The sequence below is a fragment of the Dromiciops gliroides genome, chromosome 5 (assembly GCF_019393635.1).
Source record: "Dromiciops gliroides isolate mDroGli1 chromosome 5, mDroGli1.pri, whole genome shotgun sequence".
Lineage (NCBI taxonomy): Eukaryota > Metazoa > Chordata > Mammalia > Microbiotheria > Microbiotheriidae > Dromiciops > Dromiciops gliroides.
In genome coordinates this window covers 192,195,599-192,220,585 of record NC_057865.1, presented here as the reverse complement: position 1 = coordinate 192,220,585, position 24,987 = coordinate 192,195,599, and the positions used below count along the sequence as shown (strand labels likewise).

General features: G+C 38.7%; 1 protein-coding gene across 1 annotated transcript in view; it reads right to left on the bottom strand.

Moving 5' to 3' along the window:
• Positions 1-439: 439 nt before the first annotated feature.
• PLBD1 (phospholipase B domain containing 1) overlaps positions 440-24,987 on the bottom strand; it is a 79,024-nt gene continuing 54,476 nt past the window's right edge. Inside the window, exons 8-12 of the mRNA XM_043967608.1 lie at positions 10,788-10,988; positions 10,506-10,646; positions 8,433-8,618; positions 6,534-6,640; positions 440-710 (exon numbers count right to left, since the gene is read on the bottom strand). Of these exons, the coding sequence (XP_043823543.1) occupies positions 471-710; positions 6,534-6,640; positions 8,433-8,618; positions 10,506-10,646; positions 10,788-10,988 (875 nt within the window). The 3' untranslated portion in view covers positions 440-470. The remainder of the gene's footprint in view (positions 711-6,533; positions 6,641-8,432; positions 8,619-10,505; positions 10,647-10,787; positions 10,989-24,987) is intronic.

Below are 24,987 nucleotides of genomic sequence, written 5' to 3'. Positions count from 1 at the left end.
GTATTATTTTCTTTAATCACCCTTTTATGAAGCTTTTTTGTAATTTTCTTGCATCACTCTCATTTCTTTTCCCAATTTTTTCTCTACCACCCTTATTTGATTAAAAAAAATTTTTTTTAGCCTTTCTAGGAATTCTTTTTGGGCTTGTGTCCAATTAACATTTTTTTTTCCCTTTGAGGCTTTGCATGTAGCTATTTTTACATTGTTATCTGAGTTTGGTTCTTGATCTTCCCTGTCAATATAGTACATTTTATAGTCAGTTTCTTGTTGTTCACTCATTTCCTCCATCTGAATTTTAAATCCCCAAAGTGGTCAAGACTTTTTTTATTTCTAGCACTTAGCACTATCTAGATAAGACTCCCAATTCATACCAATACTGTTGTTATGAAAGCAATGAACAATGAAAGTGAAAACAAATTTGTTTTATTTTTGAGGATATGAAAATATATATATATATATTTAAAAACTTTTTAGTTCCTTCTCTTCCTCCCCCTGACCTGCTTTCCCCACCTTTTCCTTTTTTCTTTGTTAAATTCACAAAAATTAAGAAGAGGTTTCATGGTGACGAAATCAAAGTTGTAGGCTTCTGGCAAACCCTGGTGGACAGTCTGGTTGAATAGTTTCCACTGAAAGACAGGAAGGCCATCATCCACTGTGGGGCCACTGATGGCATAGGATGTGAACTGGGATGCTAAAAACATATCTGCCACCTACAAGGAACAAAATAGGAATGTTTGCAAAATCACTTGGAAAAATGCTGAACATGTATACCGGTCTTCATTTCTAAAATGGAAAGGAATGGGAGGGAAAAGGAAACTGCCTATATATAACCACTAAGCTAAACAAAATACATGGTTGATACAATGTAGGAAGGATGATAGCAGTAGAAATGCTCAAGAATTCACAGGAGACCCAGTCTAAGAAAGGAGACAGCAATAAAACCTATGACTCAAATATTTATTTATACAGAAAGTAACAAACACACATGAAGTATGGGTAGCAAACAATGGCAACTAGAGAGCTTGATGTGGTAAGGAAATCTGACTTCACATATATTACTGAGACTTCCTGGATTGGGACTCCTTGACTGTACTATGACTTTGGAAGGAACAAAGTAGAGAAACAGAGTATGTTTAGATTCCTGTAAGCAAATCAAGAAATGGGGGTGGGGTAGGGTGGGGGGTGGCGGTCAAAAGTATTTCAAGGCAGAAATAATAGTGTTAACAGAGCATAAAAGAGAACACTGGAATCAAAACAGGTGAGGTTTTGGGGAAATAGATAGCAAGCTGGACAAAGAGACATAATGATGGGGATTTCAATGATCTAATCTCTGGCAGAGACTTCTCTTTGCCCAAAGCAAATCAGCAAACAATTTCCTGATTGACTTATAGATCATTTTATCCTTCAAAAGGTAAAGGAATTAATAAGGAACACTTATTTTCTGGATTTGATTCTCATCAACAGGGTTGAAATACTGGGAATATAAGAACAAAATACTGTTCTGGCTTAGAATTTGCACTAGAGAAGGGGAGGAGAATGAAGTATAAATTGACATTTATGTTAGATTTTGGGAAACCACATATAATAGGACTAATATTTACCAGTGTTTGCCTGACACCGATTCTTTTCCCTCGCCCACAACATAGGATAGCTCCAGGCTCCTTCACTTTCCTTCCTTCCCTCCAGAAAAGGAGACAAAGATGTCCCTAGGACCTGACTAGCCTGACTTTTCCTACGGCAGTTCTCTGGTCACTGAAGAGCACAAGACCGAAGACCTTGGTGTCAAGGTCTCTCAGACTTGGTGGATTTTTGAAGAACAAATAAGTAAGTCACCATTCCCTGCCCTAATGACCAGACACATTCCAATATGTAGACAAAGGGGAGCTGCATCCAGAGAAGCTGACAGCCACTGTATCTTCATTACAAATCTTTGCTATTTTAAGGCAAAGTAAACCTCTTCAGTAACTGTTCAATGACTTGAGAGTGCCTCATTTCATTTCAACAGTGAACCTGAACTGAGAGAGTGCTGATATAAGAGCTACCTCCAACATGGTAGATAAAGAGAAAGAGTTGTTGGTTTTTTGTTTTTGTTTTTAAATCAAGCACTTATGATGTGCACCAAGCACTGTACTCAGCACTGGAGAAACAAACAAAAAAAGCCCACAAGGAGTCCCTAGCCTCAAGGAGCATACTTTCTAATGGTAAAAACAACACATAAAGGAAACTAGAAGGGGGAGTGAGGAATGGACAGGTGGAAGGGAAAATGGAGCAAGGCCACTGGTGAGGAGGTAAAGTGTGAAGGGTGAGGGGTGAAGCCAAGAGTAAAGTGAGCATGGACCAAGCACCTCAAAAAGTATTTGTTAGGTAATATGAGAGAGAGAAGAGGAGGGGGAGAGGAAGAGGAGGGAAAGAAAGGGGAGAGAGGGAGGACGGGGAGGGGGGTGGAGAGACAGAGACAGAGAGACAGAGAGACAGAGAAAAGAGAAAATACATCCAAAGATGAAGTTTTCTTTATTTATTAGAATTCATTCTCATTCTCTCTCTCTCTCTCTCTCTCTCTCTCTCTCTCTCTCTCTCTCTCTCTCTCTCTCTCACACACACACACACACACACACACACACACACACACACACACACACCACCAGCATCAGCAACAGCAATGGTTAGTGATAATTAATTATTGTCTCTGACAGAAACTGGTTACCTAAAAAACAGTATTTAATATTTCTTCCATATTGAAATGGTGCCATTTCTCAGATTCCAACCAGTGGCACAGTGGATAGGCGCTGGTCCTGGAGTCAGGAAGACCTGAATTCAAATTCAGCCTCAGGCATTTATTAGCTGCATAACCCTGGGCAAGTCACTTAACTCTGCCTCAGTTTCCTCATCTGTAAAATTAACTGGAGAAAGAAATGGCAAACCACTCCAGTATCTTTGCCAAGAGTGGGACATGACTGAAATGACTCAACAACAACAAAACTCAGATTATAACACCTGATGGAAGCTAGCATGACCCAGCCTGCCTACCATATGCCTAGCATAGCACTGTCTTCCTTGGGGGGGAAAATACTTAATGACCAAATAAATTAGAAGTAAAGGTACTTTTGAAAACAATAAGGAGTGTTTTGTTTGTCTGATAGAGTACTGTTGATCATTAATTCTGACTACTCATTCTGTCTCACAGAATCTGACAATTGAAGAGAATGGTCAAGTCAGTCAGACAGACTGAAAAGTATTTCTATACATTTCTTCTTATGTCCAGATCAGTAGCTGACATGCGTTAAACATAGCAGCTGGTAGGTGGCACCATAGTGCACAGAGCTCAGGAAGACCTGAGTTTAAATCTGACCATACGCACTGAGATTTTTGTCTTACCACTGGACTACTTAAGTCCAAACTGGAATCTGTAAAACTTTTCGAGAGGGTTTCCCCTGTCCCTTCCCATTTTTATAGTCACTAAGAGAGAGAAAAAAAAAAACTTTAAAAAGTATCTTTCATTTCTATTAGGACTTGGGGGCAGCTAGGTGGCATAGTGGATAAAGTGCTGGCCCTGGATTCAGAAGGACCTGAGTTCAAATCCAGCCTCAGACACTTGACACTTACTAGCTGTGTGACCCTGGGCAGTCACTTAACCTTCATTGCCCAGGGGGAAAAAGTCATTACTATTAGGGCTGATCTTTTTACTGAAAAAAAAAAAAAAGACATACACACACAAAAATACATTTTGTTGCTTGACAGCCATTAACACAACCAAAAGTCTTGGGGTGTGTGTATGTGTGTGTGTGAAGCCCAGCTTTCAGTTTGGACTTAAGAATCCCTTGCTGAGCCTCATTTCTAAAATATATCGAGAACTAAATCAAATTTATAAGAATCCAAGTTATTCCCCAATTGAGAAATGATCAAAGGATATGAACAGGTAGTTTTGTGATGAAGAAATCAAAGCCATGTATTGCCATATGAAAAAATGCTCTAAATCACCATTGATTAGAGAAATACAATTTAAAACAACTCTGAGGTACCACCTGACGCCTATCAGATTGGCTAATATGACAGAAAAGGAAAATAATAAATATTGGAAAAGCTATGGAAAAATTGAAACACTAATGCATTGTTGGTGGAGCTGTGAACTGATCCAACCATTCTGGAGAGCAGTTTGGAACTATGCCCAAAGGGCTATAAGGCTTGGCATACCCTTTGACCCAGCAATACCACTATTAGGTCTTTTCCCCAAAGAGATCATAAAAAGGGAAAAGGACCCACATGTACAAAAATATTTATACCTGCTCTTTTTGTGGTGGCAAGGAATTGGAAATTGAGGGGTTGCCCATCAATTGGGGAATGGCTGAACAAGTTGTGGTATATGAATGTAATAGAATACTATTGTGCTGTAAGAAACAATGAGCAGGCAGGACTTGCATGAACATCAGTTCATCAGATGAGTGAGATAAGCAGAACCAGGAGAACACTGTACACAGTATCAACAACATTGTGTGTTGATCAACTGTGATAAACTTGATTCTTCTCAGCAATACAATGGTCCAAGATAGTTCCAAAGGACTCATGATGGAAAATGCTCTCCAAATCCAGAAAAAAAAAGAGCTGTTGAATCTGGATGCAGATTGAACTATGCTATTTTTATTGTTTTTGTTGTTGTTGTTTTTCTTTTTTGAGGTTTTTCCTTTTTGCTCTGATTCTTCTCTCAATACATGACTAATGCAAAAATATGTTTAATGTGATTATACATATATAACCTTTATCAGATTACTTGCTGTCTTGGGGAGGGGGAGGGAGTGGAGGGATGGAGAAAAATTTGAAACTAGAAATCTTATAAAAACAAATGTTGAAAATTATCTCTAAATGTAACTGGAAAATAATAAAATATTTATATGGGGGAAAAAAAGAATCCCTTGATGAAAATACTGTCCTTTTTACTTTTTCTTTCCAACATGGAGAAAGAAGCTTAACTCTTAGAAAACAGAGTTGTGGGAAAAGGAGGTTAGTCATTTCAGTTGTTGGACTCTCCGTGATCTCATTTGGGGTTTTCTTGGCAAAGATTCTTCACTGGTTTGTCATTTTCTTCTCCATCTCATTTTACAGATGAGGAAACTAGGCAACCAGGGTTAAGTGACACGTCCAGCATCACACAGCTAATAAGGTCGGATTTGAATTCAGATCCTCCATACTCCAGGGCCAGGGTTTTATCCACTATTGCCTAGATGCCCAAGAGAAAGAAGGTACATCAAGGCTATTGCAAATACAATTCTTTTGAGAAAAATGTAATACTTCATTTTTTTTTTCTTGGCAAGAAGAACTTGATTTGCCCGATCATGGTATGCTGATCTGAATGATTTGGCAGAATTAAATTGCTTAGTAAGGTATAAGCAAATTCACCTAAAAGGCCTTAGAAATAAACAAAAGATTAGGTCAGACCATGTAGTTGCAGGTTCTTAAGTAACAAACCAACTTGGAACAAGTGGTTTCTGTGGCAAAGAGAGAGACTAAACTTGCAAACCTGAAAGTTTCACTTCTAATCATCCAGTAGTAAAGATTCTGGAATGAATCAGAGAAATTTTGCAAAAAGTCTAAGCCATGCAAAACCAAAAAGAAAGTAAGTAATTTTACTAAAGTGTACCAAAAAGAAAATGAAACTGGGAATCTATACAAAGAGGAAGGCAATTCTGTGACTCCCAATAGAATTAATCTGAGTTTAAGAAGTCCCTTGAATAGCCAATACTTAAAGAAATTGATTCAGATTATTCACTGGAAGGGCAGATATTGAAACTGAAGCTTAAACGCTTTGGTCACATAATGGAAGACAGGACTCAATGGAAAAGACCTTGATGTTGGGAAATATTAAAGGCAAAAGAAGGGGACAGCAAAGTGTGAGATGGATAGATAGTGTCATGGAAGCAATGGACATGAGCTTGGACAGACTTGGAGAGACAGTGGAGGACAGAAAGAACTGGAGTGTGTGTTATGTCCATGCTGCCATGAAGAACTGGATATGACCCAACAATAACAAAAATCTGTTAGAACAAAAAGTAGGTGGGGTCGGGAGAAATTAAAGATGATTTAAACTGGGTTGTTAGTATAGCCTAGAAGCTCAATTCGAAAAAATATTTTTAATTTTTCAGAAAACATTCTAGGTGGTTCAGTGGATAGAACACTGGACCTAGAATTAGGAAGACCTCTTCAAATCCAGCCCCAGACATTTACCAGCTGTGTGACCTCGGGGCGAATCCCATAACCTTTGCCTTAGTTTACTCATCTATAAAGTGGGGTTAGTAATAGCACCTACCTCCAGGGCTGCTGTGAGGATCCAAGGAGGAAAGGGTTTTGCAAATCCTAAAGTGCCAGCTACAAAACAAGGTGGTTTGAGTGGATATGCTTTTCCAGAAACAAGGCTGTTTATTGTATTATGGGAGTATTCAGAGCTCTACTACCAATATGATAGACAGGAAAAGGAAGGGAATAAACGTCGATTGAGTGTCTGCTATGTGCTCAAACATGAGCATTCTCCTGAGGCACTTTACCTTTGAGTCATAACAGCCTGCTGGGACAGGTTGTGTTGAGCTCAGGTCCCCCCGACAGCAGATGGTATTGCAAGGATCTCCTTTGCTGTAGGGATCCTTCTTATAATCTAAAAAACAGGGGGGGGGGGAACAGGAAAAGGGGATTGAGAAGGCAAGAAGAGGAAGTGACATCATCCACAGTGGGGTTTCTGGGCTCATTTCATGAGAAAGAGACCAGAGAAATTAGAAAAGCAACTGCGAGAAACACAACTTCTCTTGAAACATATTCTTGTTTCAAAAAGAAACAATCTGGTGTCTTGGCCATTTTGTTCCAAGAAATAAAGAATGGGCAATCCTTGGCCTCTATAAATAGCTACTCAATCATTTATACCATCCATTTGACTGACTATGTATTTCCACGTGAAGGCAAGAGAAGATGCTTCTACCTGAACCAGTGCTGTATCTTTGTTGAGTATCCTTTTCATGCTATTGTTAAGTAAACTTCTTTCTGGTAAATGTTGAGTGGTCTATAAGTAGCTTGTGGTTTTTTGTTTTTGTTTTTGTTTTGTTTTGTTTTGTTTTGTTTTGCTTTTTTACAGTCCTCAAACTGAACAACTGCTCCAGCCTAGATCAGTGCCAGCCCATAAGAGAGTGGTTCTCCCTATGTATAGCTGAGGTGAACCAGAAGAGAAACTTATGGGAGCTGAATGGATTGAGGAACTGGGAAGTTACAGATATTTGAGGGAACATCAACATGTGCACTGAAGTGACCCACTTAGAGGGGGAAAGGGGCATTATGGATACACACTAAGTTATAGGAGTGAATGTGATAGAGGAGCCAATGCTTACACCAAGCACGTAAACTTGGGTGATTTGGAAAGATAGTAATGCCATCAACAGAAATAAAATTCAGAAGGGAGTCATATTGGGAGGTGGGAAAATAATAATGAATTTTGTTTGGGGTCTGTTAAGTTTGAGAGACAAAGAGCATATATAACTTGAGATCTCCAAGAGGCACAGTTGATGACATGGGTCTGAAGCTCAAGAGAGATTAGGTCTGGATAAATAGATAAACAGGAATCATCTGCATAATTAATGTGACAAACAGATATGTGAACTGTTAAAGTCACCAAGAATGAGCACAGAAGGATATTGTGGATAGAGCTTTGACTTGCAGTCAGGAAGACCTGTGTTCAAATCTTACCTCAGACACTAGCTGTGAAAGTAACCTTGGGCAGGGTCAGCAAAGTGGCACAGTGGATAAAACACTGGCCCTGGATTCAGGAGGACCTGAGTTCAAATCTGGCCTCAGACAGTTAATACTTACTAGCTGTGTGACTCTGTGCAAGTCACTTAACCCTCAATGCCCCTCCCCCCTCCAAAAAAAAAAACAACAAAAAACCAAAGACATGTTGTGAATGAAGATTGACCTCATACAGTAAGAATAAAACCAAGAATATCAGGAAAAACCAGAAAGAAGAAAGTATCTAGGAGAAGAGGGTGGTCAATAAGATCAAATTCTGCAGAGAGATGAAGAACTGAAAAAAAAAAACAACCTGATTTTTGTAAATTTGTTTTCTTTTCTTGGAAAAGTGAATGTGTTAGTGAAAAGGAGACTAAACAAGTCTTGCAGGGTGTTTTTTTCCCCTATTGAAAGTATACATTTTTTGGTTTAAATACCTTTTAAAATTATTCTTTTTAAATCTCACAACGTCTGAAACTTTGGTCTTCTTTCAAAAGAGAGTGAAATGTTACTCATCTCAGATGGATTAGGTACTATGCCACATGTACCCTGAATGAAGTACTATCTCACAGAATTTTCCACAACGAACACATACTTTAAGTATAGTTCTCATAACTCATGGGTAGGAGAATGAAAGTACTTAAAAATAAGGTTCTTAAGAAAAGGGCATTACATACTGTTATACCGCATGATCTTCTTCATGGATTCTATGTCGGTCACTTTCCCCTGGTCCCGGCGGAAGATTTTGGCTCTTGGAGCTAGGTCATAAGAGTAATCCAAGCCGAATTTCTGAACCAACATCGGGTAGCCACTTAAATTGTAAGTTCTCTTATGGAAAGGGATGTTGTAGGATGGCCAATATCCTGATTAGAAGCAGAATTGAGATTGAAGATAGGGAGAAGAGTTGGAGGGAAGAAGAGAAAGAAAAAAGGAGAGAGAAAAAGAAGGAAAGTTATTTGTTATACTTCATTCTGATAATGGGGAAAGTTACAATGAAATTATACCAAAACATAAACTATACAACCTAGGAAAATGAAACCTCAACAGGCCCTTCTTCTTTGAGGAAGGTCCCCAAGTGGTGAATGGATCTCCAGGTAGGTCTACTTGGAAGGTGAAGCATTGGAATCCATGTTTGTTTGGAGTCTTCCCCACCCCCACCCCCCAGTTTTTCCCAAGTATCTTTTAAAGTTTTTTTAAATGCTTTTCATTTTTTAAAATGTCATTGTTATTTTTTAATAACCATTCCTCCATAGAAAATATCTTTGTCGGGGGCGGCTAGGTGGCGCAGTGGATAAAGCACCGGCCCTGGATTCAGGAGTTCCTGAGTTCAAATCCGGCCTCAGACACTTGACACTTACTAGCTGTGTGACCGTGGGCAAGTCACTTAACCCCCACTGCCCCGCAAAAAAAAAAAAAAAAAAAAAAGAAAATATCTTTGTGACAAAGAAAAATAGTTAAAAGAACAAATCCATGCATTGACCACATCTGATAGTATATGCATCCATAATACACCATCTTTTCTTCTTTTCAAGAGTCCACTTAATCTTTAGTCCTCAGGAATTAAGATTATTACATTAATCTTTTAGTTGTCTTTTAGATGTATTTTAGTTCAACTAAAGATCTTAAAGAAATTTATAGGCTAGGAAATGAATATTCTATACCATAATATTCACTATCTGGTGAAGTCCCCCAAAAGACAGATGGCTTTGAATGGCCTCCTAGTGGAATTTTGGTATAAATGTATCCAAAAAGAAAAAAAAGGTTATCCAATGGTAAGGCCAGGATCTGGCCCTAACCAGAGCCAAAGTGATGGTTGAGCTGAGACAGGAAGTGACACCATGAGTAAGCACTTATCTTATCATGAAATGAAAGAAGGCTGGTAGATAACTATTGGGATCTGCATTGGGTGATAAATTTGGAGTGAAGATCAAAGGAGGAAAGGTTACTAAGTGATGACAATAGAGGAAGAATCTGGAACTGGCAACAGGGAACAAGGAGTATTCCAACTCACCTACCAGGGAAGGGGGAAAAGGTATGAGAGAAAAAATACAACCAGTATTAGAAAGGATGGCCAGGGATACAGTGTCTTCCAAGGGGAGTCAGGTCCCAGTACGTGCCAAAGATAGAAGGTGCATGAAAGGAAGAGGTCTAAAATGAAAGGAAGTTTGCTAATTATAGGCTAAATACAGATCTAGAATAAATAGAGTCTAAAATAATCTAATTATAGACTAAATATAGATCCAGAAAATATAGTGGAAGGGATGGGCCGATGTTGAGTAGGACACTATGGGAATAGGATTGGGATGGGAACAAGGGAGGTAGCAGCAATTGTTAGGAACAGTATCACTGATGAGAAGCGTAAAAGAAAGGGGTGGGAATAGGATAAACAATGGGAAAGTAGGGCTTATGCCAGCAGATGACTAAGAAATTTTTTTTTCAATCTGCCTATTCTATAGAATTCCTACTTCTCAAATTTAGATACTAATTTCCATAATTCCCCTGAACATTACTTGTTCCATTTGACAAATGGGGAAACTGAGGACCATTGAGGTTTGTGACTTATCCAGCAATAACAGAGGACAGGCTAATCTTGGATGTGAGAAATCACAAATGACTAATTACAAGGTCTCAGTCCCAAACTGCAGGAACACAATGCAGATCTCAAGACTGCACAACCAGTTTATGATAACCTAGTCTAATTATTTTTTTCCAGTCTGACTAGTAAAAGCAGACCCCTGCCACGTAATTACCTTTCCGGAGAACATCTGTTTGGTCTGAGAATTCCACAAGGGTGGGGATCTGCTCCACAATGAAGAGTGTTTCATTGTCAAGACTGTTATTTAACTTCACCTTTTTCAGATCAAGGACCATGTACTGGTTGTTATAAGTGCCTGAGAAGAAGGAGGACACGGAGGAATGACTTACATCCACCATTATTGACTATCCCAAAACAAAAGACATATATGTGTACATTGTGATCCCAAAGAAAAATGGTCTTACTTGACTGGAGGTTCATTTATAAGATTACTTACCAGAATTGTGTCTTGAAAAGATATTTGCCCACCGCTTGCCACCATCTGCCATCATATTGGCAATACGGACCCTTTGCCAGGCCAAAAGCGATTCTGGCACCACCTGTTTTAGCAGGCTATAGTTAAAGACGGTGTTGGTGGTCTGCAACAGGACCAAACCACTGCTGAGAATATAAAAATCATCCAGGGATTCCAAAAAGCCTACAGAAAAACAGAGAGTAGAGAATCATCTTTATTTGGCCAGATTGCACATTCATAAAACACTGAAAAAGTGAAATGCCAGTTACTTAATATTAACTAGATTCAGAGGTGTGCTAGAACTAGCTTGAACAAGCTTGAGTGAGAGGACTGACTTTTCAGCTTGAGCATTTACTCTGCAGAAATTGGCAAGTGCTACAAATCAAGGATTGATTTATTATTCTGTTGATTTTTCAAACTGAAAGAAAATGTTAGTAATGCAAATTAAAAGTGTGACATTCAAATGGTCAAAGGATATGAACAGGCAGTTTGCAGACAAAAAAATCAAAGCTATCTATAATCATATGAAAAAATGCTCTAAATCACTACTCACCAGAGAAATGCAAATTAAAACAACTCTGAGGTATCACCTCACACCTATCAGAGTGGAAAATATAACAAAAATGGAAAATATTGGATGTTGGAGGGGATGTGGGAAAGCTGGGACACTAATCCATTGTTGGTGGAGTTGTGAAAAGATCCAACCATTCTGGAGAACAATTTGGAACTATGCCCAAAGGGCTAGAGAACTGTGCATACCCTTTGATCCAGCAATACCACTGCTAGGTTTATATCCCAAAGACATCCCCCAAAAGAGAAAAAGACCTATTTGTCCAAAAATATTTGTAGCAGCTCTTTTTGCAGTAGCTAAGAATTGGAAATCAAAGGAATGCCCATCAATTGGGGAGTGGCTAAACAAGCTACGCTACGTGATGGTAATGGAATATTATTGTGCTATAAGAAATGACAAGTGGATAATTTCAGAAAGGCCTGGAAAGACTTGTATGAACTGATGTATAGTGAAGTGAGCAGAACCAAGGGAACATTGTGCACAGAGACAGCAATACTGTTTGATTAAGAACTGTGAAAGACTTCACTAATTCTTGATAATACAATGATCCAAAACAGTCCCAAAGGACTGTTGATGAAACATACTATCTACCTCCAAAGAAAGAACTGATATTGATGAAAAACAGACTGAAGCATGCTACTTTTCACTTTCATTTTTTCTTTTATTCAAGTTTTCTTGTACAAAATGACTAATATGGTAATGTTTTACATAATTGTACATGTATAACCCATATCTGATTGTTTCCTGCCTCAGGGAAGGGGGAGAGGAGGGAGGGAAAGAGGGATTAAAAATTGGAACCCAACACTATAACTAAAATGTTTATGAATACCTTTCAATCCCCCACCCCCAAGCTGGTTAAACATTTCCAAATGTAACCCTGGATGAATGGATCCAGTGAGTTATATGGGGCAGATGTATAGGTCTGCCCTTTCCCTTTCCCTTTGGCCTTTGACAGACTTCTTGCCAGCCATTTGGCACAGGGAGCAGAGAGGCACTACAATCAGCAAGAAGCTGGCATGTGAACAAGTCATAGAAGGTTTGGGGAATCAGATTTCTTAGCAGTACAGCCTGAGCCTCTGCCTCCAGTGATGGGGGGTGGTGAGTAGACAAGATAAGAACCAAGAGCTAAGATGTAAGCTGCCAACCCAGTTTGGGGGGGATCTTCACTGCTGAGAATAATTCCAGAATGTCAAGCTCTATTAGCTATCACGGTGTGCAGAGGAAAGATGAGCAAGTACAGGGAAACAGACTTTTCACTTTCACTGACTCTGCTTTCCTGTATAAACTCTATCATCTATGATCTATCTAGGATTAGGATCCAGGATATACCCCTCCCCCCTCCCTCTTTCGGAAGCTGCTTCCCATGACCTGAGGGTAATCATACAGAAGTGTAGAAGGAGACCAGAAGACTGGTAGTGAATATCTGATTTCTTTCTTTCCCATTCTTCTTTAGGTAAAAACCGTAGTGGCCAAAAGACACTTTGAATCAAATGAATATGGCTGGTTATAACTAAGAAAAAGAAGACTCCAGATGTGGGAGGAAAAGGTAGCAAGTCACACATCTTTCACATTTTAATAATCTTGAACAATACTTTATATCAATTCCTAGGCTAAAATTTACAACTGCCTGGCTTCCTCATGGCTTCTTTGTTGCACTGGCTGCAGTGGGAACAAGGATGTAGGAATCCCCTCTAGTGGCCAGTGCTAACATTACAGATTTTTATTTTAGCAAGGCTCTTTCCTGCAGGGGCTGTAGTTTATCACCATCTGGTGGATAAATTACATATTACAGTATCTCCTTTATTGATCAAATCAAACCCTGTCTTTCCATGTAGACTTAAGTAAGGCGGCACATGAGCTGGTGTGGGTTGCTAGCACTATTGCAGGGCCTCACGCGTGAAAAGGATCAGTTATCATCTCTGTGTAGATGATTCTCAGATGTATTTATCCAGCCCTAACCTCTCTCCTGGCTTCCAATCTCATGGTTCCAACTCCCTAAAGAATATTCAATGCTCTCGAATTGGATATCCTCTAGACTCTAGCTTCTTAAACTGTGAGTTGCATAACTGAATGTGGAGATCACAAAAAACTGGCAACAATAAATGATTATGTATACTTATTTTATATACCTATATATTTGGGGTTGAGTAAAAATTTCCTGGGCAAAAAGGGGTTGCAAGTGGAAAAAATTTTTAAAGTCCTGCTCTAGACATCTTATTCTCAACATGTCCAAACTGAACTCATCATCTTTTACCACAACCCTTCCCTCTTCCTAATTTCCCTATTACTATAGAGGACACCACCATCCTCCCAGTCATCCAGATTCACAACCTGGGCATTATCCTCAAGCCCTCGCCTCCCTATCAAATCTATTGTAAAATCCTGTTAATTCCACCTTTTAAACATCTCGTATATGTGTCTCTTCTCTCCTCTGTACCCCCTCCTTCTCTCCTCCAATACTGTCAACTCCCTGCTATAAGCCCTCTTTAACTTTATGCCTAGATTTTTGCAATTGCTTTATGGTTGGTCAACCTGTCTCAAGTCTCTTCCCGCTGTATTCTATCCTCTATTCAGACAACAAAGTTTGCTTCCTAAAGTGCAGGTCTGACCATGTCACCCAGCTATTCAATAATTTATAGTAGTTCCCTACTACTTTTAGGATAAAATTACAGAATAAAATATAAAATCCTCTGTTTGATTCTGTTAGTAGAGCTGTAAATCAGTCTAGCCATCATGGAATACAATTTGTAATTCCATTTAAAAAGTTACACAAATGTCCGTATTCATCAATCAACGAGGACTTATTAGGTACCTATTAGAACAAATGTGGTATACTGGAAAGACTCTGAATTCAAAGAAGCTTAAATCCTAGATCTGTCACTCACTACCCAGACCTTGCCAAGTCACTTGATCTCTATGGAACTCAGTTTTCTCATCTATAAAATGAGGCAGGAAGGGAAAAGGGTGGACTATATGACCTTTATATTTCCTTCTGGTTCTAAATCTATGGTCCTATATGCCGGCTATCATGTTGGATGCCGGAGATAAAAGACAAAGAAAAATAGTCCTTGACTTTAAGGAGTTTGCCTTCTACTGGGGGAGAAAAGATCTATACATGTAGTGATGTACAAAATAAATTCAGGATAATTTTGAGGGGGAAGACTTCAGCAGCTGGTGGATAATGCAGAAGGTAATGCTTGACCTGGGTTTTGAAAGAAACCAGGGATTCTGAGGGGTAAAGAGTGAAAAGGAGTGCATTCCTGCCATGGAAGACAGTCATGGAGACAGGAGATGGTGCTGCTTATGAGGAAGGTAAGAAGGCCAGATAGGGCGGACTATAGAGTCCGTGAAGAGTAATATAAAAATAAGCCCGCAAAGGTTGGCTGAGGCCAAATTGTTTAGGGCATTAAATGCCACACTGAGGAACTGATATTTGATCACAATGGTAACAGGAAGCCATTGGAGTTTACAAAGTAGTAGAATATGATCAGGCATGCAAATTGGAGAAATCTGGAGGCTGGCTGGGTGGAGGAGCAGAACGGCTGGAGGCAGTGAACTCAATTAGGAGGCTACTGCAATAGTCAGGGGACAAGGTAATGAAGGCCTCAATAAGGGTGGTGGTAATATGAGTAGAGAGAAAAAGATGAGTGTGAGATGTATGATGGAGGTAGAATTGAAACGACTTGGCAATGACTCAAATGGAGAATGAGTAAGAGTGAATGAAGAGGGTCACTTCAAGATGGAGATGCCCTTGAAAAGAAATAGGGAACTTCAGAAAGGGGATGGGTTTGGCTTCTCTCTAGGATATATGGAGATGCCTATGGTCAAAATGTCTAATATGCAGATGTGAGACTAGAGCTCAGGAAAAAGTCATCTTTAATGAGATAATAATTAACTCTGGGAGATGGGAGATGATGAATTCACTAAATTATAGGGTATAGATAAGAGAGTTCTACATATAGTATATACAGAGCCAGTTAAGGGTGGGATATGGATATCTGTTGATCCAGCCACATACCCCAAGGAAACACAGAGACACAAAGAAGAAGTCCCATATATACTAAAATATTCATTCATTCATTTTTTTTTGTGGTATCAAAGAACTGGAAACAAAATTGGTATCCATCACTTGGGGGAAATGTGGTATATGAATGATAGAATATTATTGAGAAATGACAACTATGAAGTAAGCAGAACCAGGGAAACAATACACACAATTAGGACAAAAATGTTAGTGGAAAAAGCAACAATAAAATAAAACTGAATGCTGTATAATTATAATGATGAGGCTGACTCTTCCCCAGAGAAGAGTCTACAATGTATTCAACACTTTATTAATTGTTCTGAGATGCAAAGTATTTCGACATGGTCCCTAGCCTCAAGGAATTGGCAAGGTAGTTGGGAGACCAAACAAACCAATCAGAGGCAGCATGGAGTGGTGGATAGATCTAGGATCATGAAGATTTAGGTTTAAGTCCTATGACACATATTAGTTATATGACCCTGGATAAGTAATTTACCCTTTCAGTGCCTGAGGAAGCTCTCTTAAGACTAGAAGTCACAGAGTAACTGATTTGCATTGGTTAAGGGAATTTTCACACAGGGAGTTACCCACATTGATAAAATCACAAGTAACACCCTCTCCTCCCAATCCCAGAAATAGGAAAGGCACTATGCTAGGCAAAGTGAGTAGCAATTTTTGTCCCTGGGGCAATACAAGCTACATTCAGGGCAAATGGCATAGAAAATTAAAACGCTCTTGAGGCAGCTAGGTGGCACAGAGCACCGGCCCTGGATTCAGGAGGACCTGAGTTCAAATCCAGTCTCAGACACTTGACACTTATTAGCTGTGTGACCCTGGGCAAGTCACTTAACCCTCATTGCCTTGAAAAAGAAAAAGGGAAAAAAAATGGCTCTCAATCTGGGACACTAGACCCTGGGCTGCTGGGATGACATTACAGGGTAGGACTGGTCTGGGGAAGAATTCATGTGAGGTTACAAAGTGGGCCATTTGGTAACTTCGTTTTTTAACTTCCTGCTAACTAGGTGATAACTTCAGTTCTTCCTTCTGTGGAAGGAGTATTGGTGTTTTCAGTGCTCTGGGGCAAAGCCCTGTCAGCTTCACCCTAGCTATGAGCTTTGGTCCTTAGCACCAATGATTCAAAAACAAAACCAAAACTTTGTCCTCCAGAAGCTCATATTGTACTAGGGAAATATAACACTATAGTTATCCCTTTAGCATGGAGTGGGGAGGAGGGGTAGGGGCAAGGTACCCTCTAGATCTAGAAAATCTGCCTAAAATGTTTTGGCCCTCCCTTCATATCAGAGAAGGAGTATGAATTTTTATGGTATTAAAAGACAAAATATGTTGATATTAAACAATACTATACCTATATTTTATGCAGTTCTGACTTTCTATTTTGTCTTAGGTTTCTGCAAAACTCCCCTAAAATTCTCATTTAATTTCTTATATTAAGGGGGCAGCTAGGTGGCTCAGTGGATAAAGCACTGGCCTTGGATTCAGGAGGACCTAAGTTCAAATCCAGCCTCAGACACTTGATACTTACTAGCTATGTGACCCTGGGTAAATCACTTAACCCTCACTGCCATGCCAAAAAAAAAAAAAAAACCAACCTATAAATTTCTTATACCAACCAGCGATATATCAAAACTGTAAGGGGTAAAGTCACAATGTGGAAGGGATAACTGTTTACAGATAAGTAAAATACAAGGAAAGGGATGGAAGCTAGGGAGATATCAGAGGGCTATGGAAAAATCTGAGGAACAGTCTTACCAGATGGCAAAAATGAAGAGGGACACCTAAGCTGATCCCTACAGTTCTCTAACTAAAGAAAGTTCTTTGAAGGCAACATGTCTTGTTTTTCTTCTTCTGCAGTGTGAATGTCAATTAAAAAAAATTAGTAAGCTGGAGTCAGGAAGACCTGAATTCAAAATCCTGCCTCAGACACTTACTAGCTGTGTGACCTTGGTTAAGTCACTTAATGTTGTTTGCCTCAGTTTCCTTAGCTGTTAAATAGGGATAATAATAGCACCTACCTTACAGAGCTGTTATGAGGCTTAAGTGAGATAGTTGTAAAGCACTTAGCACCAATGCCTGGCACACAGTAAGCACTATGTAAATGTTATTGTCATTGTTATTGCTATTATTACTCTTATGCCAAGCATGGGAGTTATGAATACAAAGGCAAAACAATCCCCACCCTCAAGGATCTTATAGACACCTAGAGGAGGTGAAGGTGTTTTGGTTTGAGAAGTCACAAGGACAGGGAAACATCCGCAGGAGAGCTGATCCACACATCTCTCCTAGGAACAATGACAACATAAAGTATTACAATCACATTGTGCATTGTTGAAAAGACAGACTTATGGGACTTTTTTTTAGAAGACCTGCGATTTCCTTGGCATAAGGAACTACTGATGAGAAAAATCTCTCTAGTAATAAAGATTTGCACCCACTCTACAACTACAAGGTTGTAGTTGCCAAGGGGGAAGAAGGGAGGGGGGAAGGTGGCAATGAGAAGATGTAATTAAGGGAAATTTGAACAAAGTCAGTTAAGCAAAAGTGGTCTCAGTATAGGAAGAGATTAGAGTTTACACTGATAGAGATAATTAAGTAGTAATAATAGCACACATATAGTGCTTTAAAGCTTATAAAGTTCTCACAGAAACGGGTGTGTAGTTTATCTGTTTTACCACCCCCCCCTCCCAATTTACAGGTGAGAATACTGAGGCTCAGAGAGATTAACTAGAAGGACATATAGGGCTAATGTCAGAATCAGGATTTGAACTCATGTCTCTTCTAACTCTAAGGTCATTACACTTTCCACTATGCCTGCCCACCTATACATACCCCTTCTTTTTTCTCACCTTCATTCCTCCTAAATTCATGTCTATATACTTAATTGGCCTATGGGAGCCATCCCAGGAAGTATGTGCCTAGAACTCTCCTGAAAATCTCTGGAGACTACAGGGACATGGCAACTCAACACGTGTTCACACTGGAGATGACAGACTCCCAGTTTTCTTCTAGCCATGTGGTGGCTTAGAGCTGAAAGATATGGGTGAGGTAGGTAGCACAGTGGATTTAGTGCTGGCTAGATAACTCAAGATAACTTGAGTTCAGATCTGCCCTGAGAAACCAGTTGTGTGATCCTGGGCAAATCATTAAAAAACAACAACCACCAACCAAAAAAACAAACAAACCCAACCCCACCCCCAAACAAACAAACAAAACAAACCTCTATTTGCCTGTTTCCCCATCTGTAAAACTGGGATAATGATAGCATCTTCCTCTCAGGGTTGTTGTGAGAAGCAAATGCAATAATATTTGTAAAGCACTTAGCACAGTGTACTCTTAATAAGTGCTTCCTTGATTTGAAATGACAAAGTGATTCCCTCATTGGCTGGAACCAGAGAAGGCAATGATACAATGTGCCTTTTTAAAGAAGAGAAAACTTTTATCTCAGTCTCTTTGCTTCTACTTCCTGGTGGCAAGAATAGTCAGTTCTGCTATAATGTGATATGTCACTTAAAAATTGTCATATGATGCAAAATCAGGCCATAAAAACCACGGGGCTTATGGGAAAAATGGGATTGGGGGCACATCACTAAAAAACTTTGTTAGGGACACGTGAAAAAAATAGGGACTTAATAATAACATTAGCATAGTTTTATGCATGTTAAATGTTATAAATAAATATTATAATAAATACACTATAATATGTATATATTAGATAATAAATATTAAATACTATCATATATTATATAATGTATAATAAATATAAAATACTATAATATGTATATATTATAATATATAGTAAATACAAAAATACTATAATAAATAGTGGTGGCATCCATTGTGGCCATTGTAGAAGTTTGAGGGAGGCAGGGCATGGTGCTGGATTGAATAGCTTTGGGCGAGCACTGGCCCCACCTCCTCTGTCCACAACTCCTACTGTACAGAAGATATATAACAGATTTGGCACTTTACTTCAAAAAAGACCCAAAGTTTGTGGAAATGGGTAACACGAGGTTTGCAGCCTGAAATATATTATGAAGTGGTGTAGTTTTCTACATTCTTGTGCTTTCTCCCAGGCAAAATTGCACATAAGAAAACTCAAAATGTGTGTTATGCTCAAATCATCCCCTAACATCACTTGCATTGCAACAACTTCACATTTTCAGAACAGAACTGGCCATAACATACTCTGCTTCTAGACTCTCGGTGAGGGAGTCGGTAGATATAGACTATGTTCTCCCCATCTTGCCATTCCCATATAGACTATGGAGTCAATCAGGTGAGCTTAGGCTTTGGTCTCTGGCAGCATTTTCTGTTTTGTGTTCCCTTTCTTCAATGGATGACCAAACATCAGCTTCAGGGTGGAGGTATCTAGACTTGGATGTGACCTTGTGGGTTTTACAGGTCTGAAGATGCTGGATCAAACAAATGGAGCCAGCCGTCAGTCAGGGAAACTTCAGGATCAGAGAAGACAACCATCAACAAAAGGCTTGCCCAAGCCTGGGCCAGCAGAAAAATACTGGGAGTTGTTTGGACAACTCAGAGCCAAAGTCAAAGGTAAAATGCCTAATAAGAAACCCCAGAAACTGCTTTATGGAGCCTTTGATGGAGTTTAAATAAGGGCCTGCCAAGATATTTTAACAGTAGATATAAGTTAAGTAAATCAATGCTGTTTTAAGCTGTATCATTTTATGTTTATGAGTCTTTTTGATTTAGCATTTCTCTTGTGCATAAGAAATAAATACCTGTCCCAACCTGATTCCTATTGTACATTAAATACCTTTTTTTCTGCTCCACTTGGGGAAGAGGTAGACATAAACCAATGACCTCAGGTTTTAGTTTGTCCTCAAGGCGCTGGGGTGGGGGTGGTTAAAGAGCAGAGGATTGTGAGTAAAGGGAGCCTAACCTTCCTCTCATGCCATTCCCCCCACCTCTCCCTCACCAAGAGTGAACCTAGTCTGAACTTCTTGCCTGGGTCTAGAAAAGATGGATCTTAGGGGCAGCTAGGTGGCACAGTGGATAGAGCACCGGCCCTGGAGTCAGGAGGACCTGAGTTCAAATCTGGCCTCAGACACTTGACACTTACTACCTGTGTGACCCTGGGCAAGTCACTTAACCCCAACTTCCTCACCCCCCCAAAATAAAACATGGATCTTAAAGAGAGGGAGTGGGCATAGGAGGAGAAGGGGCCTAGCCCCCTCAGAGCAGCATCAGTTCCTCAATATTACATATCCATGCATATAAAAGGCAATATGGTCTCACCAAAATCCCAAAACACTTAGCTAGCATATACCATATGTGAACTATATAATGGGGCAAGTAAATTTGATGTAATTGGAGAAAGTGAGTCATCATCGGGGGTACTCATTCTGCAAGGGTGGGGCTTGGGAAAATCATCTTACACCCAGTTAGTCAGCAACAGTTTGGAAGGGGAGATGGGAGTTTGGAGGTATTTGAAAGAAGGAAGTTGTGGACAGAGGAGGTGGGGCCAGTGCTCGCCCAAAGCTATTCAATCCAGCACCATGCCCTGCCTCCCTCAAACTTCTACAATGACCACAATGGATGCCACCATATTTATTATAGTATTTTCATATTTACTATATATTATAATATAGACATATTATAGTATTTTATATTTACTATATATTATATCATTTTATATAATATATGATAGTATTTAATATTTATTATCATTATAAGATGGGAGGGTATATTGTTCTAAATAGGGTACGGGCCTGAGAGAAGGCTGGGAAGCAGCAGTGGCCTTTCCTAAATTTGCCAACGGATTGAGTGGGTTAGTAGATGTGGTTCGATGTGGAACTGTTCCCTTGTAATGTGTAGATACACATGTTATAGTCATGAAGTCTTAACTTCAAAGGAATGGAGTAAAAGTCAGTGAAACATGTTAACTGAACCATATTCAATTCCATAAATTTAAAAAATTCTTATTGAACACCTACTAATGTAAGATATGTGCTCTAGGTGATGCAAAAGTGAATAAGACATGGCCCCATCCTTTTAGGGGCTTCAATCTGGTAGCAGAAGTGGGCCAAGTCCACAGATGGGAAAGTGGGAAAGGGGAGGGGAAGAGTAAAGAGAACAGTACTAGCCAAAGTGTGGAATAAATTCAGGGAGCCGGGCAAAGTGGAGCTCAGAATTCATAGCAGGAGAGTAATGAGTATCGATAACTATTTAGTTATTTCTTCTATGTATAGTTAGACTATAATTAAATTTATGGGTTAAAATACATATTTACACTCATAAATACATCTATGTTTATATCTATCTATAGATGAAATCAATTTGTTAAAATAAGCACGTGTATATAAAGTCATTGGTATATAAATGTGTCTACATGTGTATTATATACACAAGTGTATTTATACATATGTTTAACACTTATTTAATATATACATATATGTATTTATATGCACACATGTCTGCCTACACATAGATTTTAACCAATCAATTTAATCATATTTTAGGTCAGAAAACAGCAGCAGCCAGATACAAGGGAGTTGTGGCCAGTGTTTTGGAGGTTTCTCGTATTGTCTTAGAACATCTTCCCTCCTTTCAAAAAAAGCAAAACTAATGACCACAACTGAAAATGTTGCTCATTCATTCTTTTTTTTTTTTTTTTTTTAGTGAGGCAATTGGGGTTAAGTGACTTGCCCAGGGTCACACAGCTAGTTAAGTATTAAGTGTCTGAGGCCGGATTTGAACTCAGGTATTCCTGACTCCAGGGCCAGTGCTCTATTCACTGCGCCATCTAGCTGCCCCTGCTCATTCATTCTTATTATTTTAGGGCAGGAAAGCTTTTAACGCATTTGCAATAAGATTATCAATGTGCTGGGACTCTTTTGAAGCACCACTTGTTTGCATGCATATTCCTGGAAACACATGTGAATGCATCCAAGAAAAAAAAAACTGGATGTGAGCTGACTGAAATCTGAGCTTGATGGGAATTATTATTCCTGGAATGCTACAATTCAATGAACAATTCTCTGAAAATTTTCCAACTTATGTTTCAACATCTGTGACTTTACCCACTTTGCTGAACAAGAAAAACTTCCAAGTTTTCCAGTGGGTCTTATGAATTAGATTTTTAAGGTCTGTCTGTTATAGAAAGGTCCTCTGCTCATGTAAATCAGCAGCTCATGTGTCTTAGATGAGACAAATCTAGAGAATTTCTTGGGGCAGGTAAAGTGACTTGTTGATCTCAGAGAAAGAACTTGAATTCAGATCTTCCTGACTGAAGCAGGTTTTTTATCCACTATGCCATGCTGTCTTTCACTAGTATACAGAAATGAAAAAATGTCTGACCATAAAATCTCTGTCTGTAGTACATATAGCTGCTTGAATAAACACATACATACACACAAATGCATATATACCCACCCAACCATAAAGACTCATACCCTGTGGAATATGTTCAAAGGTATCTTGCCTGATTATGGCTTATGTGCTGGCTTAGCAATGAAAGATGTGGGCACTTTGGAATAATAAAATGATCCTTTTATTGATCCCTTAGCCCCATGACTGTGGTAGGGGAGGGGTGTGTGTGTGGTGTGTATGTATGTGTGTGTATGTGAGAGAGACAGAGAGAGAATTTAAAAAGGAGAGATGCCTTCAGCTCATTCTCTTCCTTTCTCTCTCTGGAATGTATGAAAAGCACTTCTCTCTCCTTGGGTTTTCCCCACATTAGTACAAGCAGCAAACTGAGCAAACAGTAGCTAACGTGTTTAATATATGTGTGTGGATAGATAGATATAAATATACAAATACATATCTATATTTATAGTTATATCTATATAGATGAAATCAAGATAAAGATAATAACAGATGTCAAAATTGTGGTAAATATGACAGATATAAACTAAAATTTATAAGAAACTGTTAAAAATATTCAACTGTAGATACCCTGATTGTTTTAATTGTGAATTGTTTTCCTTTGTTACAAGGCAGAGTTGAGTTTGAAAGGGGGTGGAAATTGACTGATTAAAAGAAATCAATAAAATATATTGTAGAAAAACCTAAAATGCTCATGCTCACTAATTATCAAAGAGATGCAAATTAAAACAATTCTGAGATATAATAATGCCCATAAAATTAGCAAAAAGGATTAATGTGTCAACCCAGTTCTGGTACAAGTGGGGAGAAATAAGTTCATACTTTATTGGTGGAATTGCAAACTCCTAGAATTTTTTTTAGAAAGCAACCTGGTAGTAAGTATACTGCAGAAGTTATAAGTATAATCATAACTTTGACCCAATTATTAAGACAAATGAAAACCTATTCAAAGCTTTTTATTGTCATGATTTATAATTTTATAACACTGGAAACAAGTAAAATGTTTGTGAAGCGGGGAATATCTAAATCAACTGTGGCATGTTAAAATAATGGATACTATAATGTAGTTTAGATTGACAAGTATGAGAAATATTAAGAAACAGGAAAAGACTTTATGAAATAATTCACAGTAAAATGAACAGAATCAGAACAATAGAATAAATGCTATTATCACATAAAAGGGAAAACATGTAGGATTGAATCGACAAAGAAAGCTTATGAGTCCTGAGATGTAAATATATATGTAAAGTAAGTTTGACTGGTTTTATTGAGGGTTAAAGTTAAGTTTATTGTAAATAATTTATTTTTAAAAATAAATTGCTAAAATAGGTACTTCTGATATGGGATGGTACTCTCCTGGAAAGGTCAAAATAAAGTCCATTATTTAGAGGATTAAAAAAAGTGAGGATGAGATAGTGAATATTTCATCTTGCACAATCCTCCAACCCCTATGGCCCCTTATGAACCTTTTAATTTCTGGCAATGGCTTCTTCTCTCTTTCTACTGTAAATTTTCCCCCATTCTCAAACTACCCAGAGATTTTCCTTCCTTATATAGCTTTCATATCCTAAAAATTGTGCCATGCCTCTTTTTAGTCATCCAATGGACTTTCCCTTCCAATTTACCCTTAGTTCTCTCCCACAGTTTCTGAATTCCAGATAAATTCCTTATGAATGAAATATGAACCCTTACTTAACCATGGCAAAGTTCAAGAATCTACACTGGTGGCAGTCCCACTCTATTAGGTATCTCCCACTCTGGAAACAGAAAAAAATCTAACAATGTCTCTAAATATATGTTCCAATTGCTACTACCTACACTACTATTCCTATGCCTTGACATTTCCTAGTGAAGATAATTCCTTCTACAGCTGGCACAAAAATTTTACTGGCCCACATTTTAAGGCCTGGGATCTAATGCTTGCATATATCAGTGAACACACCAGTTCCAAACTGGATTCCTATACATAAGGAGCCCTGTTATTTATTGTTCCTGTATTCCTTAGTAATCCAAAAATCTATATGAAATCTCTTAACTCATTTCAGTTGTATTATTCAGATCTATCCTTCTCAAGATCATCCTACTTGGGGTGCTAATTCCTGTATACAAATCCCAGAAAAGAATTCTGAGATATCATCTCAGACATCATTCACTGGAGTCAACCTGATCCTATCAAAAGTGAGGTACATCTGGCATGTATATATATATTTTTGGCAGGGCAT